This window comes from Pygoscelis adeliae, unplaced genomic scaffold (genome assembly GCF_000699105.1).
Source record: "Pygoscelis adeliae isolate BGI_AS28 unplaced genomic scaffold, ASM69910v1 Scaffold191, whole genome shotgun sequence".
NCBI classification, from domain to species: Eukaryota; Metazoa; Chordata; class Aves; order Sphenisciformes; family Spheniscidae; genus Pygoscelis; species Pygoscelis adeliae.
In genome coordinates this window covers 1409786-1429079 of record NW_008824114.1, presented here as the reverse complement: position 1 = coordinate 1429079, position 19294 = coordinate 1409786, and the positions used below count along the sequence as shown (strand labels likewise).

Sequence of the window (19294 nt, the reverse complement as noted above, 5' to 3'; positions counted from 1 at the left end):
ATATAGGTCTTAGTTTACCATTTTATCGAAAACATGCATTGCTGTAGGTGCAATTCCTTTTAAAAACTATTTTTCAAAGGCTTCATGATGTCAGTTCAGCCCTTCAAAGGTCACTTGAATCTTCTACTTTGTTAGACCTCTCACTAGAATTCATTGAACAATTGTTCTTCTGGTATAAGACAAGAATTATGAGTGTCTATCCTGACTTTTTGACAAAATGCAGTCATATCCATCCTTGATTTTGGAATTTTCAGTGCAGTAGGTACAGTAAACGGCACAAGATGATCGCCATGTAGAACCTTTGTGCATCTTGTTATTGGCCTTTACATGTCTAGCAGCCAGCTTGCAGTAAACTTGTTGGTTCTCATACTAAACCCTTCTGAAAGAGGCTGAAATTGTTTGTGTTAAATTTTATGCATACTGGAACTCCACACAATTGTTCCTGATGTAGACAGGTTGTTCCTGTAGTAGAAGACTGTAAAGACAGGTTTCTATTGAAAGTGGTGGGTCACCCTTTTCTGTTTTATTATCTTTAAATATTACTGAGATACTCCATTAATTCCAGCTGTAAGTTTATTGTGTGGGAAGTGTAATTTTTTTTGTACTTAGAGTAACTGGGGGAGGGAAAGATGTAAAATTTGTGATTAAAGAGACAACATAATTATATGCTTTATTATGATCAATTTTTACACAGAAATGTGAATGAATAGGGACCTCTACTGACTTGTAAACAAAATCATTGTAGTTGAGTATTTCGCGGAATTTGTCATAAGCTAATTTTTTTTAAATTTTTTTTTTTTAAGGAACTTCATGTTGGTGTTGTTTATGCCAGAACACAGTAAGCAAGGCAAATTTACTCCAGCCTGGTGTAAACTTTTAATTGGCCATCACGATGCGATTGAGTATGAGTTCCAGGTGGCTTTGGAAATGAAAGAGAACTGAGCTCTCTGGCTGGAAGCTGAACGTGATGACGGCCTGGTCTATGGTAGGGAAGCTGAAAATGGAGAAGAGGCACTCCAGAGAAGACAGAAATGTGGAACAAGATGCTGGGGAATGCAGTGCTGAATCTGAGGAATGGACGAGCTCAGAAAGTGAACCTGAGCAACCATACTTCAGAAGCAGCTGTAGCAATACTCAGTGGAGAGAAAAGGAGGTTGCCACTAAACCGCATCGGCCACTCTGTCGGTCTCCTTGTTTGGATCGCCCAAGTTTTTCACAGAGCAGTATCACACAAGACTTGAAGCTAGACGAATGCAAAACAAATTTGGACAAGGAATACCAAGCTAAAATGGATTTTGCTTTAAAGCTTGGGTATGCAGGAGATCAGATCCAGGCTGTACTGAATAAATTGGGAGCAGATGCGCTCATCAATGATGTTCTGGCAGAGCTTGTGAGACTTGGCAACAAAAGTGAATCAGAGGGACAAAGCAGTGCCAGCAGTACCACTAGTACTCTGGTGCCAAGAGGCCCTTGCCCAAAGGAAATAGCAAGCCCTGAATTGTCACTTGAAGATGAAGTTGTGGACAACAGTGATAACTTGAGGCCAATTGTCATTGATGGAAGCAATGTGGCTATGAGGTGGGTCTCCCTGTCACAACATTTGAAAAGAATAAATCACTAAAATCTTTATAAGAAAAATCAATATTGATGGCAAAGTCACTTTAAGTCATGTAGTATATTTACATTGATAATACATCTTTTTTATGGACTCTTTAGTCCAGGCTTTTAATTATGCTGTTACTCCTTTATATGTAGTCTGTATTCCAATTCCCCTCCCCCCTTTTCAAACCAAGTTCTCCCCTCAAATCTTTTGTTCTGGCAATCTAGCTGTAGTGTGCTTTTGTGTGGATGGGTTTAATTTCTTGAAGTCCTTGAATAATGTTGAAAATTATTTTCTTTAATGTCCAGAGGCAACCAAACAAGGGAGGAAAACTTGGTTCTTTCTAAAATGACATGCAGTGTATGCTGATGGTATGCAGTGCACTTCAGGGTATTTGAGCTCCTGCTGATCAAGCCTGCTCAGAATTCAAAGCAATTTAGCTGTGTCAGTACAGGGACATGTATGAGCTAAACGTGCTGACTCACACAGCTGTGGTGCTTGTAATTTCAGATGTGTGTACACGTGTGCACTTGGCTGCTTGGGTCAACACTAACTCAAGAGATATCTGTCCCATGCCACTTTCGAGCATGTCTTTAGAGTACACAGTTCAGCTAGCCAATGATTTGTTTATCATTGAGAAAGTATGATTTTCTGTGAGGGATTTCTTTAAACAGTCTGTTTAGTGATCAGTGATACCAAAATTTCTTCAGGTAGTGTTTGCACAATAGATTTCCTTTAGTATCAGCTTTCTGCTCTAAAAGAATTTGTGATCTGAAATTTTTTTTTCAATGTATTAAAAATTCAGATTTTTATAGGTGTATTGAGTACTCTGAGTTTTGAAATACATAACCCCCCCAAATCCTATAACAATATTTTATATACAGGATTTTCCAGTGCCACGTTGTGGTTACATCAATCAGAAAGATGTTTCTGTAAAGCAACATCACCAATATTAGATTTAACTTTTTTCTTTCCTTTTTTTCTGTGCCTGTTGAATTTGCAGTCTCTGTACTGTTTGAGTTACTGCTGAGTGTAATGTGGCAGCAACTGGAGAAAAGTGCACGTGTACTCTTAACTACTGCATAGCTTAGAACTGATGCTCTATTTATAGAATCATAGAATATCTGAAGTTGGAAGCGACCCATAAGGATCATTGAGTCCAACTCTCAACAAAATGCATATGCATCTGAAAATTTAAAGGGATATTAAATTCTGTAAAACCTGAAATGTACAAAAAAAATCTAAAGAAAAATGCTTTAGCAACATTGCGGCTTCTGTATTCATTATTTAAGTTGCAAGGATTTGGACTACGCTGGTGATCCATAGGCCTTGGTTATACAGATGGTATTAGATCTGTCTGCCTTTGGTCTGTTTCAGTATTACTTTATATAACATTTTGAGCCCAGGAAGAGCATGCATCTTACTACGGTCCAGTAATCTGTGATGTTGTTCTATAATAATAACAACAACATTGAAGTAAAATTTTGAATGATAATCCATAGAATAATGCTAAAGACAATTTTAATAAGATGCAAATCTCTCAATTATGCAGTATCTGCTCTACAGACTGAGAATATCTGAAAAGTGCAAGGGTTATACACTTCTCATGCTTAAAAATACTGCAATTATTGACGATGCAAATGGAGGCCTTGCCTTTACGGTAAAATGTATATGTTGTAACTGAAAGGTGGTTATATATGGAAAATGGAACTATTTCCGTTTTCAGTATGGAAATTTTCTTAAAGTAAACAGTTTTGGGGAATGCTACACAGAACTAACAGCTTGGAACAGGATGGTGCAGCAGCTGGATGCCACTTTGTGTACAGTCAAATGGCAGCTGCTTTAAGTAGTGGGAGTAGCTCCTAGCATTACATCGCGCCACAAAGCCGCCTTAATTACAGCCAACTGTGTGGACTGCCCACGCACTTCAGGGCTGCTATAGCAGAGTCCTCTCCTGTGTTTTCTGCCCAGCGCTGCTACCTAGGCCCCTTGTATTTTTTTTCTAGTAGGGAGCGTTATTGGTGTGCATGGCCTCCCCTGCCCTTACAGCATTCTGTAACCTTCCCTGACTTGGCCACTCAACAACCACCTTTTTGTGGTGAGGATCTCACTGCTCAAGGTGGCATCACTGATGTGATTCAGTTAGCACCTTTTGTAATGGATGGAATGATTTGAAGAAATCAATTAATTTTCTTCACAAATTAATATAGAAGTCTCTTCAGAAATAATGACTGGTAGCTGCCAAACTAACTGGGCAGCATCACTCCTATCACAATTGATGAAAAACTGCAGCTGTGTTGAGAAAGGGGGAGAAGAATAAATTTTGAAGAGTGTGCATCAAGGAGCATAGCATTGGCTTACTAGTCTACCCTTTTCAAATGCAATTTTGGAAGTAGCTCTAGAAAGCTAGACTTTGCTAGCCAAACTGAAATGTAACAAAGAGGGTTGGTTCTGTTTGGTTTTTTGTTTTGGGTTATTTTTTTAGTAAAAAGGGCAGACAATTTTTTTTTTCCCCTCAGGTAGTTACAATATTAATTGAGAAGAACCAGAACCCTTAGTTTTTATTATTCAATTATATGGTGTAACAGTAATATATGCACTCTGTTTTTCAGACAAAGAAAATGTTGGCTTCAATCTAAATATGAAATCCAACCATAATGCAAAGATCTGTGTCTCTCTCTTACCTGTGTAGACTAACTACTAAGGATATTATAATTAAATGTCATCATCTTCTCTTATATATATATGCTTATGTATTATTCAGGCATTCCTAAACTATTTCCTGAGAGGATTGAAAACTTGATTCTTTAGTTCACTCTATGTTTAGCAAATCAAGATAGGTGCACCCATGAGGTGGACTGAATAAGATTCATAATTAAGATTCTACTTAGTTTGTATCAGACCTCTAAAGAATTCCTTTTTTCCTTTGCAGAAACTTCGGCCATTTTAAAAATTAAACCCACTTATCTAAATTGCATGCTGTTTTAGAGACTCCTGTGTGTTTCAGAAAACAAATTTTTGATGGGAGGCGGGACTTAAACAACTTTGAGAGAGTTATTTCCTTCCCTTAAAAAGCCCTAATAAAAATACAGAATATTTAGTATTAGAGAAACATATTTTTTAACCTAGATGTTTAAAAGCACCTATGACCCATGACAGCCAGCATTGTTAGTTCATTCCTTTTTTGTTATTGATAACTTTTTATGGTACTAGTTAAGGTGAGCTCAATTTGTTGGGGAAAGTGATATTTCTCATTAGCTCAGCTAATAAAATGAAAAAGCGGAAAAACTTCATGTTTACTTGTTTTTGCTTTTGGGATACTGAAATTTCACCTTTTCTAGAGTTTTAAGTAGCAGTGTTGCTGTAATCTGATGGCTGAATAGCTCTGGACAACTGTCTTTTTCCAATTATGTAAGCTGGTCTAATAAAAAGGTTTACCTATCTTTACAGACTTTGTTTCCCTTATATCCTTAGACCATGGCAGTTTTAGAATGAAAAAAACCAAACAAACCCCCCAAAACCCACCACAACAACAAAAACCAAAACCAAATGTAACTTCTGTCGTTGCTGTTTCTAAAACTTTTGCATGTTCTTCAGCCATGGGAATAAAGAAGGATTTTCCTGTCGGGGAATTCAACTAGCTGTTGATTGGTTTCTGGAAAAAGGACATAAAGATATCACTGTGTTCGTACCCGCATGGAGAAAAGAACAGTCTCGACCTGATGCACCAATTACAGGTAACAGGTCAAGATTTTCTTTGACCCCTTAGTTAAAAAGAAAATAAGTATTGCATTAAGACACAACCATGTCATCTTTCTGACGGGTACTACATACTGGGCTGTGGATGTGATGCTGTACGATGATGTTGCACTCAACTGTTTGAAAACACAACAATTTCACTGGTGAGGAAATAAGCATTTGAGTATCTGCACCTGTAAACAATGCTGTTTTTTTGCAATGTTACTGGATCATTTCAACACTTCTGAGAAGCAGTAGTCATAATTTTCCCCTTAGCAAACATTGTTAAGCATATAGGAACTGATTCTTAGTTGCTGGGTGAGTATAAAATAAGTAGTGTCAGGCCAGGGACTCATTTAGTAGGATTATCTTGAACACTGAAGAGGCAGCATGTGTTTTGATCCATAGAAAGTACTTATGTTTTACTCTAGGCTAACAAGAAGACTATTGTAATACAGTAACAACTGAGTTCTTGATGTGTTCAGGAAGATTGAGTAAAGGCACATGGTTGTTTACAGAGGAGTAGAATGGTTATGACACTTAAATATTGAATGTTTACCCAGTGCTTTGAAACCTCAGAAATAAAATGGCACTCTGCATCTAGGTATTTTTTAATTATAATGGGGCCCGTATATGAACATAATTACAAAATACTTTGTCAGAAAAGAGGGCAACAAATTTCCTATTTCAAAGGCTGCATTTCTTTCTTTTAAAACTTTTTTAAAAGCTGTTCAACTAAAATTATTTTACAGATCAAGAAATCTTACGTAAATTGGAGAAAGAAAAAATTCTTGTTTTCACCCCATCTCGAAGAGTTCAGGGAAGAAGAGTAGTTTGCTATGACGATCGATTCATAGTAAAACTTGCTTTCGACTCAGATGGCATTATTGTATCAAATGACAACTATCGGGATCTTCAAAATGAAAAACCAGAATGGAAGAAGTTCATAGAGGAGCGGCTGCTAATGTATTCTTTTGTGAATGACAAGTATGGTTTTTTTCTTCAAAAGTAAGGGAATTTGGTAATTCAGAATCCTCAGTAAAAACTGAAATTCACGTTTCATTTCTTTGCCCTTAGATTTATGCCTCCTGATGATCCTTTAGGACGCCATGGCCCAAGCCTTGAAAATTTCTTAAGGAAAAGGCCAGTTATTCCTGAACATAAGAAACAACCGTGTCCTTATGGTAAGTGCCTAAGTCAGACTGATTTGTTGTATTCAAAGGTAGGTGAAGCAAGCAATTAATTAACATCTTGTCATTACTGGGAAAAAAAAAACAAGCCATTTTTCATGTTGCCATCCAAGCACTATATCCTTTTTTATACCTTTCATACACATATTAATAAAAACAATGTCACTGAAAATTAAGGATTACCAGATATACCTTGTGGATAACACAGCTTTTTGCTGTTTTCTTCTGGTTTGTATTCAAGGAAGGAGATTCATAACTATACAAACTGTGTTAGAGCTGTTTTGTTTTATATAGCGTTATGTTGTCAGTGTTGAAATCATGAGCCAGTAGGAAGAAAAGTGATGTGTACTTGCCCTTGATGCAGTGATATATGTGGATACAGGTAGCAGAGTCTGTGACTGCCTGTATATACAATATACATAATTATTCCTTAGGGGGTTTAGTATAGAAATACTACTATTGAGAAGTGGTGAAAGACATAAAGAAAAAAGATAGCAAGTGGTGATATTGATTAGTTTTTGGTTTATTTAACCTGAAAACACTTTTCTTCCAGGTAAAAAGTGCACCTATGGGCACAAATGTAAATATTACCACCCAGAACGGGCAAACCAGCCTCAAAGGTCAGTAGCGGATGAGCTTCGAATAAGTGCCAAATTATCTGCTGTGAAAACTATGAGTGAGGGAGCCTTGGCCAAATGTGGCACAGGGCCATCCAGCTCCAAAGGAGAAATCAGTTCTGAAGTGAAACGCATTGCCCCAAAACGTCAGTCAGATCCAAGCATTAGATCAGTAGCTGTGGAGCCTGAGGAAAAGTTATCAGTAGCCCGGAAGTCTGAGGCCAGCTCTGTCCCGTCTCTGGTTTCTGCATTAAGTGTACCAACGCTCCCTCCACCAAAAAGCCATGCAGCTGGTGCATTAAATACTCGTTCTGCAAGCAGTCCGGTGCCAGGTTCCTCACAGTTCATGCATCAGAAATCCTCACTGGAACATATGTCCAGTGTGCAATATCCTCCTATACTAGTCACCAATAGCCATGGCACCTCAGTTAGCTATACTGACCAGTATCCCAAATATGAATCATTGGGGGACCATGGCTATTATTCCTTACTCAGTGATTTCTCCAACTTGAGCATAAGTAGTATCCGTAACACAGATTATTACGGGGCTGATATGGACCAGGGGATGTATTCTAGAAACTCAAGCCCCTGTCCTGACAATTGCTTAAGCCATACAAGTAATGATTCTTATTCCTCTTACAATGACTTGTATCTGGGTGTAGCAGATGCCAGTCCAGAAGACAATGTGAAGATCCACAGACTGCCATCGCAAAATCGTCTTCAGCCTTTTTCCCATGGTTACCATGAAGCCTTAAATAGAGTTCAGAGTTATGGAACTGAAGAGCCTAAGCAATCCCTTCGCAAACAGTCAGTTTCCCACTTAGGCCTACATGCCCAGCATCCAGTTGTTGGAGCACGGTCCAGTTGTCCAGGAGAATACCCTGTGCCTCAAAATGTTCATCCATCAACTGCACAACCAAGCCGTGCCTTGGTCATGACAAGAATGGACAGTATTTCTGACTCACGGCTTTATGAAAGTAACCCTACAAGGCAGAGACGACCACCTCTCTGTCGAGAGCAGCATGCTAGTTGGGATCCATTACCATGTGCATCAGACTCTTACGCTTATCACTCGTATCCATTGAGTAACAACCTCATGCAGCCATGTTATGAACCTGTAATGGTAAGAAGCATGCCTGAGAAGATGGAGCAACTCTGGAGGAATCCCTGGATTGGGATATGTGGTGAGCCACGGGAACCACATATCATCCCAGAGCATCAGTATCAAACATACAAGAACCTCTGCAATATTTTCCCTCCAAGCATTGTCCTTTCTGTGATGGAAAAGAATCCCCACATGACAGATGCACAACAGCTGGCAGCTATGATTGTTGCCAAATTAAGAACAGGGCGTTAAAGCATTACAGCCTCTTTTGGAGCGTATAGGACCTGGAGGAAGACTTAAATGAAGAAGGAAGGGGCCAATCTATTGTAAATATTTTCTACTGAGATAGTATAAAATTCTGTACACAGTAGCAATCATATATATATATATATATGCTGAGGCACTATTTAAGAGTTGATTGTATTGTAAATTTTAAGGTTTTAAATATAGGGATTTTTTAATAGTATTTTGTAGGAAATGCATACCTTACTGCATGGATAGCTCATTAAGAACTACAATGTCACGTTCAGTGTCTCAAAAGCTGTTACTACAAAATTATTGTTAGCAATTATATTGCATGTATTAGTGTACACTTTCAATTTGCTTATAAATACCTAATCGGCCTTTAAAAGTATGCTCTATATGCACCCAGATGACTTTTAGGGTTTCAGCTTTGTCATTTGACACTGCCTACTGGCATATTAAATATTGAAGAAAAGGTAGACTTGACAAAATTAAAATACTCAATTTGTAAAGCGAAAAACTGATTTCAGCTTTTGAATGTCAATATTGTTGTTGGTACTTAAATTTCAAAACTGTTCCCCAAGAGTTTGAGTATCTATTACGTTGTCCAATACGTTGGCTCAATCCAACAGAAGCCAAATACTTTATTAAACTAGGACCAAAACATTAAGGAGTGTGAAGGCGTTAGCGCCATTCAATAAACTAAAAGAAGTTTAACTGTAGCTTCTCTCTTCAGAATTGCCTCTCAGCTGTGCGGTAAACAGCTGCTGGCCCAGATGACTAGACAAGCTGAAAGTAAACTGTCAGTTTTATGTAAATTGGATTACTCGCCGTGAAGCAGCAGAACCTGGATGGTAACATTGAAGTTCATCAGTAACTACAGCCCTTCCTCTGGGGGTAAGGATGGTATTTGAATGAGCCTAACATTCCCGATGGCTGTACAAGATCAACTTGAGAAGGAGGTGGAGCGGGAAGGCTGCTTCTTGAAAAGAGATGCTACAGTTCGGGTTTGTGGCAAAGCTGGCCTGGTTTTTGCTCTTCAGATCCACGCAAAGGTGTGCATTTGCCTCATGAAGGCTTTTAGAGTTCCTGTTTCAACAGGTGAGATAATTTTGTGTGGCATTGTTTGCGCAACTGGTATCTTGCTCAGGGTGGGAACCTTTGTAGCTAAATGTCTCCAAAAGAGGCGTTTATTGTTTTTTAAGCTGCACTGACTGGACGCCCTTTTTTGAATCCATTGTATATTTCAACATTTCGAACCATTACTAACTCGATACGTCTCGAGCTAGGACTTGTTGACTTCTACTGTAGTTTTTTTCATGAAAGTTGAGAAGGCCTGGTTTATGGCCTTTTGTTTCTTCATGAGAAGGTGTGACACTGCCTAAATGTTTCTTACTGTGAAACACACGGAACGTGAGGCTGCAGTCAGGGTTGTTTCTGGTGTTTTGATAATGGCTTGCATGCTGCTTTCTAGTTATCTGTTTGTCTGAGGAACAAAGTTATATAATTTCCTCCACTTGTGTTACTGTAATGGTTGGTTTGATTCAAAATATCTTGTGGGCTCTTTACCATGTGCAAAATATGTTCCTGTTATATTAAAAAGATAAACAAACAAACAAAACAAACCAACAACAAACCACAATTACAGGTGCAACTACAGTTAATCTACTGATATTTGATAACCATATCATTTCACACAGGATGAATATTCTTGTGTTGGTACAGGTAACATACATAATGACCATGTCATTATGTATTTAAAATGAGTTAACTTGAAGGTGATTCTGTATTTACACTTGGTGTTTAAAAATAACTTAAGTTTTAATTAGTTGGTTATCGTCGCTGTTAATGGGAAAAAAAAAATCTTCAGACATTTGTAATAGTTGGGGAAAACAGATTTAACTCTTGACCAGTTTTCAAAAACATTTCTTACTAACCAGCATTTTATATTTTTAATTTGCAATTAATTCTTATTCTCTTCTCTTGCATGGTATAAGCAGCTGAGAGCAATGCCTCAAATAACCAGAAATGACCTTTTGTTTGTTGATACAAATTGTATCTCTTTCTTGATTGTATAAAAACTGTGTATAAAAAAAAATAAAAAAAATCTCTAGATTAACTTCAGTATTACATTTTCACCACAATGTTTGTGACACCATGTGTCACAGGGAAGTAGCCCATGAGTAATTATGGATCTTTTTTATTTCAAATGGGCACTTGTAGTTTATAGACAAACAAGGACACCTTTTCAAAACCAGTTTATTATGTGCACAGATACTGTGTGTACACCTCAAAGCATTACATAGTTATCTTTAGTCTATTTATTAAGCAGATACATTCTTGCACTAAACTTTATGTAAAAATGTTGCTAACTCATCTGCATGTGTTTAAAATGTAACACTATAATTGCTATAGGCCCTGCTTTATTCTTAATGGATTAATTTATAAATTATTTAGGTATAAAATGAAGTTTATTGTGCACTCACATTTTCCATCTTGCATGGAATTAAATATTTGTATGTAGAAAAACATTTGTTCCCTTTTTCTCCAATTATAAAGATAAGCTATTTTAAGAGAGGCTTAGTAGGTGTTTTTGATGTTTTCTAACATGGAAAACTGGGCAGAAATTTCTGTATGAAGTGTTGGGTGGTTTATGGAGATGCTCATTTTTGTAGGATTTGTCATTTTAATTTTCACTAACTTTCGTCTTACTGAATAATTCCTTTTTAAACAATGGGAATGCTATGCCAATACAAACCCAGCATACTATTTCCCTAAGGCACTTTGAAGGCAAATTGTCTTTTTCTAAGAAGCTATCAGCATCTATCGTACATATAGTTACAGAAGGAGCAGTGTAGCCTTGTGGAAATAATTTGCAAATTTTGTGCTTGTTTAGTCCTCCTTAGAGGTAATTAAACTTTTCTATGTGATGTAGTCTTTCCTAATCAACTACTTTAAGTGATAATTCAGTCATCCACATCTGTTTTCAGATATGTTTACAAGCCAATTCAAAACACTGACACATTTATTAATCTTCAGCGCATAAGCTTAGATTTCTTCTTACATGGAAGAGTTGATCTTATTAACACCTGATCATAACTGTCTATATTGTAAATATAAGACTTTGTATAAATGCTCTTTTTGAGAGCATGGTATGTAAATGTTTTTAAAACTGTAAGAGAACAGTTCTAGAAACTATATTTTAATAAAATCCATGAAACTTCAATTCCAGATGATAAAAAAAAAGTGGGAAGGTAAAATCCTGGCCTACTGCAATCAGCAAGAGTTAAGCAGTAGACTCTAGTGCTTTACTGGGGCCAGAACGTTCTCTGGGAGTTCCGATTTACTGATCTTTCATCTTTAGCTATATTACTTTCACATAATTTGTCACTTAGAAGTGTATAACCTTAAATTCATGAATCAAAAATCAACTGCTTTATGAGATGTCAGTCTAAGTTATTTAATGGTTTTTGTAAGAATTACATGTCAGTAATATATTAAATTGTACATATAGATGATTTCACTACTGTTAGTCCTGTTGTTGTTGTATTGAGCTGCAGTAGTTGGCTTTATTCATTTGTAGAATTAAACATTACTGTTTAATTGTTGTAAAATTTTATAAATCTCTTTGGGTTTTTTTGGTTGACCCAAATATAATGTAAGTCTTAATGACAAAATGAGTGAAAATGGATGTTAAACCAGTATGTGGTATTCGTAAATCTCTGTAGTAATAAGCGTGCACTGCTCTAGTTGCTGCTGCATGCAATTCATTCAATAGCATGAGTCTGTTTAGCTTTTGTAAAAATGCTTTAACTGTGCACTTAAAAATAGAAGGTGTGGGCATGGTTGCTTAGAACAAGCAGAAGGATCCTCATTAAAAAAAACAAACAGAACATCTACATATTTCTAATGCCAGTTTGCCTCAAATAATGAATTTTGGCATTTTGAAATTCTTAATGATAAAGTCAGAACACGCAAAGAATCTGTCCAAATAATTAAGTTAAAAAATACTCAGTGACCTATGACATATACCAAACCACAAACAGGAACATTTCAAGGGACATATTTTGGCTATAGTAATTTTTAAAACTCCATGCTAAAGAGAAGGAACATGCATCATTTCTGTGAGGCTTTGCTCCCCAGAGTTGAAATATTACTTTATCTTGACTTGCCAAAAGTTTACCTGAAGCATTAGTACTACAAGACTCATAGTAGTCAGATCATTAGATCTGTCGCTATTATTTCTATGGTGAGTGTTCAGCTTTAATACTCCTCTTATGTACCCCTAGCTTGTCTGTGTGACAGAGCCCTTACTGACTGTATTTCTCACAATATTTCAACTAGAAAAATACAAGTGCACCATCACTTAAATTATTCTCATGCCAGTGTTTGGTTAGCTTTTGAACAGCCTTTATACAGTATCTATGATTTTGGTCTGTGGTATTTAAAGTTTGTAAATGTATTAAAAGAATTGAGAGAAGAATCTAAAAGAAGTATAGGCTATTACCTGTTTCCCCCCCTGCTCTGTGTAAAAAGGTTTGCACAATTATTTAATAATATGAAACATGTTATACTTTATATATATAAAAAAAATTTGCTTATTTAATAAAACTGAGAGCCATTGGATTATTTGTTTCTAGCTTTTTATTTTGTAACCCTCTTTAGGTGACAGCCCCAAAAAGCTGTTTTATCTAAAACAACTGTTATAGTCTGTCCAAATTATTTCTCAATATTTTTAGCTGATTTACTGAAAAATACCCAGATTCTGAAATCATACATAATGCTCGGATTTTCCATCTGTGCTTAACTCTCTGAAGGAACAAGACAAAAGTTTTACTTTTCTTTAAAAAGCAGAGGAAAAAGTACTATTTAGGTCCTGCTGTCTTGTCAGAGTAACATCCTTTGTCAATCTCTGTATTACACAAATTTTCTTTCGCTATTTAAACAATCATTTCCCTTAATATGGGGGAGGTGAGACAATGTCATTTATTAACATTGCTTTGACTCAAACTGCTTTAACTTGTTGGGGCGGGAGGGGGAATAAAGCTAACAAAAGGAAAATGATTTACAGAGATCATCTCTATCTGGATTTGCCTGAACTCACTGTTACCATGTTTGCTCTCACAATGGCCAGGAACCAGGTGCTTCAGAAGACAGCACAAAACCGATCAAAACCAATAAAATACCTGTATTACAAAGTTGCTTTTTCCTCATCCCAGGCCCTTTGTGCTTAATTTACATCCTCAAGTATACCACTCCTGTGAACAAGTACTAATTAGATTCCACAGGATATTCTTACTGTTTCAGTTTTTTCCCCAAAACTGTAACCCCTGGGTAGAGCTGAAGTCCTTGTCAGAGTAGCTGCCTTGGGGAATGAGAAACAGAATATTAAAGACTTGAATAGCCAGGAACAAGTTATCCTAATAAGGTTCCACTACTCTGTCCAATTACTTACATTGAAAAGAAATTTAAAAAGTGGAAAAAGCCACAAAAGCAGTGGACCCAGGCCTTAAGTTCCTCAGCAATTCCTATTTGCATGATTTATTCCAGGTAGTCCCAGCTTCCATCTCCAATCCTTTCTATAGCTTCCCTTTGGAGATGTTTTCTCAGACAGTAAAAATCTGCCTGGAGAGATTAATTTACAGGGAGAAAGCAGTCTCAAGAAGTTCTGCCCAATGCAAAGGAAAAATCGAGTAATGTAGGAATACATCAACATTGCCTTTCCTATCCCCACGCAGAATATGCTCCTAGCAAAGAAAGTAAGTAGCATGTTGAAAACAAATTTTACCATGTAAACTTTTACCAAAGGGGAAAAAAATTATATGTAGCGCAGTATTTTGCCAGCATCACCCTTTCCTTTTTGAACTGTTATGTTTGCATTGACAGACCTCAGAAGTACCAAATACAGTAACTGTTTACTTACTTGCTTTTTAAGGCATTTGAACTGGCTGGCTTTAAATGTTAAGGTTATCTATGCCTTTATTATGTATTATTCATAGTAATGTTGTCATTTCCCAGGTACTTGGGAAAGTAGCTACAAAATTGTTCCTCCTCTGAATTAATCGGTTCAAACAAACACCAAGTTTCATAATCCTGAACAGAGCAATACATAATTGCCCAGGTTTTACACATTTGTTGTTTTAGTAGAAGGCCCTTCTTCACTTTTTAAAAATTGAAACATTTATGTTTCTTTCCTCCAGCCATTCCCAACTTTTTTTTTCCCCTTTGTTTCAAGCCTGCTCCCTCCCTCCACCACCAGTAACACTTTGTTTAAAATTCATGCCATTACTATGGCTTCTCCTCAAGTCTTGGTATTCTTTTTTTAAAGCATCTGGCAGTTTTGTGCTTTTCTGCAAGTCATCCACAGCACTGGATTCAATTATTTTATTTGACTCTGCAATTGGATCAAAGACCAGGATTTTTATTCCATAATTCACTAGACGCAGATACACAGAGCAGTAATTACAGCTGATGAAGAAACTCTAGTAGCACCGTGATTTTACCACGTAAACCTTTACCAAAGGGGAAAAAGGTTACATACAGCACAGTATTTGCCAGCATCACACTTTCCTTTTTGAACTGTTACGTTTGTTTGTATTGACAGACCTCAGAAGTACCAAATACAATAATTGAAGTAATTTCATACTCTACCAAATACAGTAATAAAAGAACAAATCCTCTTCACTCAAAATTTCCTAAATAAGCTTGAGGAACTGCTGGGTAAAAGGAAAAATTTCTAAGAATACTAGAAAGGGGAAGGGCTTACATGAAAAATCCCTCCTAACAGAAACAGAACTTTGTTTTCTTTTGCATTAGCACTGCTTGTTTTTAGAGAAGGAAATGTACAACCTATCTTCCATTTTAAACAACTTCTGGCTGTCTGATTGTCCTGGTTTTGGCTGGAGTAGAGTTAATTTTCTTCCTAGCTACCAGGAGGAAAATTAACTCTACCCCAACCAAAACCAGGACACTGGTAAAGAGTAACTGAAGTAGAACAGGATGACAAAAAATTAGAACAAAGAAATAATACATTATGGACATTTAGGTAAGCCTTTACTTGAAAGCCAGCCCAAAGCATCCATGAAGTTGCTGTTCTAAACTTGCAATTCAATCCTATCCAATGTACTGCTGAAGTTATATGTCCCTTTTTGTATCTCATTCTACAGAACATTAGCACATAATGTCAGCAGTAGCTGTAAAGAACTAAAAAGATTCCATTTCACAATGCTGCACTGACATGTTTCTGTTTAGTTTGTAAATACTGCAAATTATTAGACTGACACAGAGAAAGGCTCTGTCTTACCCTCTAGCAGATACACTCCAACAAATTCTTACTGAGGCGCCCTACAATAAATATGTGCTTAAACTCCTATTTTTTGACAGGTAACTGCAGAAGCCTCCAAGTTCCAAGAGCCTTTAATACGGGTAAAGAAAACTGAATTTAGGAAAAACTAGTCCTTTTTCTCAACAACTTTCCAACAAGGTACTCAAGTCTATTTCTGTAGTAATCACACTAGCTCTCAGCAAAGACCACAGTATTAGTTATCAATCTCAGCAAAATCATGAACAGAAATAACATCAAGCAGAAAACTTTAGTTAAAAAGAGACACCAGTGGCCTCAAGACTATCACTTGAAAAAAATGGTGAGAAAAAAAAAAATCCGAAGATATTTATGCACTACAGCGCATTCAGCTGTGCTACAACTAGGCTTGATGCCTGAAGCTTCATGTGAAATCCTAACTAGATGAAAACTGTAGCACAATCTTATCCTGGCAAAATCCTGCAAACTCATACAGGACAATATTAGCGTCACTGAAATAGGAAGGGCTCGGTAGTCTGGCTAACGAGGACCAGAGACACTTTCCAGAATACCTGAGTGAAAAAGAAAAAACAGGATCCAGAAAGAAGGTTTGCTTTCAGTCAGTTGTATTTATTAATCATGAAAAAAATTAAGGAACACAGAGATTCCGAAGTACTCTAACTGTATTTGACAAACATCAACTAAAGCTAAAGGTTCATGATAGTGGTTAAGCAAGACAATGGTTACTATACATGGAACTTAAAACACACCACCTTTATAAAATACCGATTTTACATGGTAAAAATCAGTAAATCTTCACAAAAAAAAAAAAAAAATCCTGGAGTGGCTATTTCCCCATCACCATTACTAATTCTTCTATGCCACTTATCTCGTGCAATACTGAAAGCTGCAGAGCACTCTGCTGTCTTAGAAAAGTTGAAGGCCACTTTTTATTTTATGGAAGTCATTTTGGGTCCATAACAATCCTCCTGTCACAGGAATATTCAATTCTGCGGAGCTGTGAGAGGGAGAGAAATAAAGCACGTAAGCACTGAGCTGATTTAGAAGTTCACATCACCGAAGTAATTTCGAAAGCACTTTAAACTTGTTAACAAGTTTTATTTCCAAAACAAAATGTCATTTCTCATTTTTAGCTCTGAACATTTAGCTGCTGGAATGTCCTTAGTTTTAAATCAGTTTGTTCAAGAGAGGCAGCAGTCCCGAGTTCCCAAAGGTACCAAAGCACAAACCAAAGGAAAGGTTACACCAGTTACTAACAATTGAGAGGAAGACATGACTTAGAAATAACGGCACAACAACTTTCATCTGAACCTTCATCTGTCCTTTGGCACTAGGAATACAAGCTAATCAGGTGAAATGCTAACACTGCAAGTAGTCGACATGAAAACACTGTTTTCAGGAAAACCACTGTCGCAGGTTACAAATGTTACAATGCCTATACAGGCTGCACATGGAGCCATTCCTATGGCTTTACAAAGAAGTCACAGAAACTAGTGCATTTACTGAGAATTTAAAGGAAGTTGCTGTTTGGTGACACCCACAGCATGCTAAGTAATTTTTAATTTTAGAAGGTGGCTCACTCAAACCAGGCGTAAAACCCCTTTTCATTGCAGAAGTTACCCACTTAAGGCTGAGTCCCAGGAGTTCCCCCAAACAATGACCCATTTCCATGACTCACTAACACAGCATACAAAGGAACAAGTAAGATTTTATATAGTGTTCCCAGACATAAGGCACTGCCAAACACAAGGCTTGAACAGTTGGGGAACACACTTTCCCTACCCAAAGTTTTACTATGTGAAGGAACTTAAATCACTACCATGTTGTTAAGTAGGTCAGATAAGAGTTTGTTTTATCATTTTTATTCATTTTATGACAATGGTGAGGGCGAAAGCTAAATTCTATCAATAAAACAAATCATTAAAGGATCCACTTGAAACCTAGTATCTGACATTGTGAAGGAGAAAAAGGGAAAACCTGGTTGTCTTGTGCATGTTTTTCACTTTCTCTGTTCCTTATGCCCAAGGAGAGCTCACGCACTCCTAGCTACAACTTAGCATCCTCCAGGATAAACATATATTCCCTACCTACTCACTGTCTTTATGCTTCAGCACATATTAACCATCCCTCTCACCTACCTGCTTATGCATCGCACCCTTAGGACAAAAAAATCCAGTCATTATCCATGACCATTAAATGATGAATCCCGTTTTTGAAAATGGGATTCATTTTCAAATGAATGCATTAGGGATTAATGCAATCCCTAAAGCAATTGCATGTCTGCAACTCCACCCTCAGAAAACTCTCCAACTGGCCATTATTTACCAAATTTGCCCTGCTGTCAGGTAAAACTGACACTGGGAGTAAACAAAAAGCACATATGCTTATCACAAAAAATGAAACATCTACCTGGGGACAACAGCAGCTGTTCTAAGCTTCAGAGGTTGCCACAGCAGCACTAAACACAAACTTTGACAACACACACACACAGCATACACCAGAAAACCCACCAAAGAACACAACCTTTTGCGACCAGGGAGGAAGGAACTGCAAGCTTTTCCAAAGTATCCAAGATTCACAGGAACTTATGTCTCATGTTAAAACTAAACCAAAAACCTCTGAAGACAGAAAATAATTTCTGCAAACAAGACTCAGATGTTTGGAAAGTTTTATTTATACAGCAACTTCAAGCTATACACCGAAAAACTCAATGCCTTTTCCAGATGTTTGGTACTGGAATAACTGGCTATATAGCAGAGGCTGCTGCTCAGAGCTCCTCAGAGACAGATAATTTCTCCTTTATGGTCAAAACACCTCTTAGACACTCCCTGTTCAGATGAAACAGTGCCAGAGGCCTTGCAGACAAAGCCAACACAGAAACATCACAGTTATCGCACCCAGTGTAATGACCTGACAGTCTTCCTCTGGTTGTTGGAAACTACCCGGAATTTAGCCTGCTAATGGGATAATTTTTCCTCCCTTGTGATGTATACTCCTCATCATTCATGACTTCACAGACCTACTGTCATTCCCAGGACAGGGACTCAGGGGACAGACACTGACAGCATTCTCTGCTTTAACTGTACTGCATGCAGTTTGCCAAGAGCAAGCTCATCACAGCAGATCAACTGCTTTTCAGGAGGGATGAAACTAGGAGTATTGCCAAGCACAGTAATAGCACTTTATTACTTGGGATTCAAGGGAGAAAGTGCCTTTTCCATAATCAGTGCTACTTTGTCCCCCGGCCACTTGCTTGCCACTAGTTTTTTTCCAATAGTATATCTGCAAAGACAGCTAAATATACGACAATGAAGTACAGCCTCAAAATTCACTAGTTTTGGCTGGATTCAGCTCTTTTTGAACTATTTTGCTTCTCTGAGATTCATGCTATTCTGTTTTGGAAACAGCACGCTTGTCTTTGGGAAGATCTGATGGCAAACCAGAGAGTGTGGGTAAAGGGTTCCACAAGAGGCCAAACTG

The 19294-nt window shown here is 37.3% G+C and overlaps 2 protein-coding genes across 2 annotated transcripts in view; one reads left to right on the top strand and one right to left on the bottom strand.

The window, feature by feature from the left end:
• Positions 1–836: 836 nt before the first annotated feature.
• ZC3H12B (zinc finger CCCH-type containing 12B) lies at positions 837–8727 on the top strand. Its single transcript, XM_009334277.1, has 5 exons — positions 837–1578; positions 5198–5337; positions 6091–6325; positions 6416–6522; positions 7082–8727. Exons 1-5 carry the CDS (start codon positions 968–970, stop codon positions 8500–8502), a joined length of 2514 nt encoding a protein of 837 aa, XP_009332552.1. The 5' UTR covers positions 837–967; the 3' UTR covers positions 8503–8727.
• A 7675-nt stretch (positions 8728–16402) lies between these two features.
• LAS1L (LAS1-like (S. cerevisiae)) overlaps positions 16403–19294 on the bottom strand; it is a 34555-nt gene continuing 31663 nt past the window's right edge. Inside the window, exon 12 of the mRNA XM_009334276.1 lies at positions 16403–16811. Within this exon, the coding sequence (XP_009332551.1) occupies positions 16721–16811 (91 nt within the window). The 3' untranslated portion in view covers positions 16403–16720. The remainder of the gene's footprint in view (positions 16812–19294) is intronic.

Coding starts and splice junctions, on each gene's coding strand:
- ZC3H12B (XM_009334277.1), top strand. CDS start 968: ATGACGGCCTGGTCTATGGTAGGGAAGCTGAAAATGGAGAAGAGGCAC. Junction 1,579..5,197: donor GGAAGCAATGTGGCTATGAG/GTGGGTCTCCCT, acceptor CATGTTCTTCAG/CCATGGGAATAAAGAAGGAT. Junction 6,326..6,415: donor TATTCTTTTGTGAATGACAA/GTATGGTTTTTT, acceptor CTTTGCCCTTAG/ATTTATGCCTCCTGATGATC.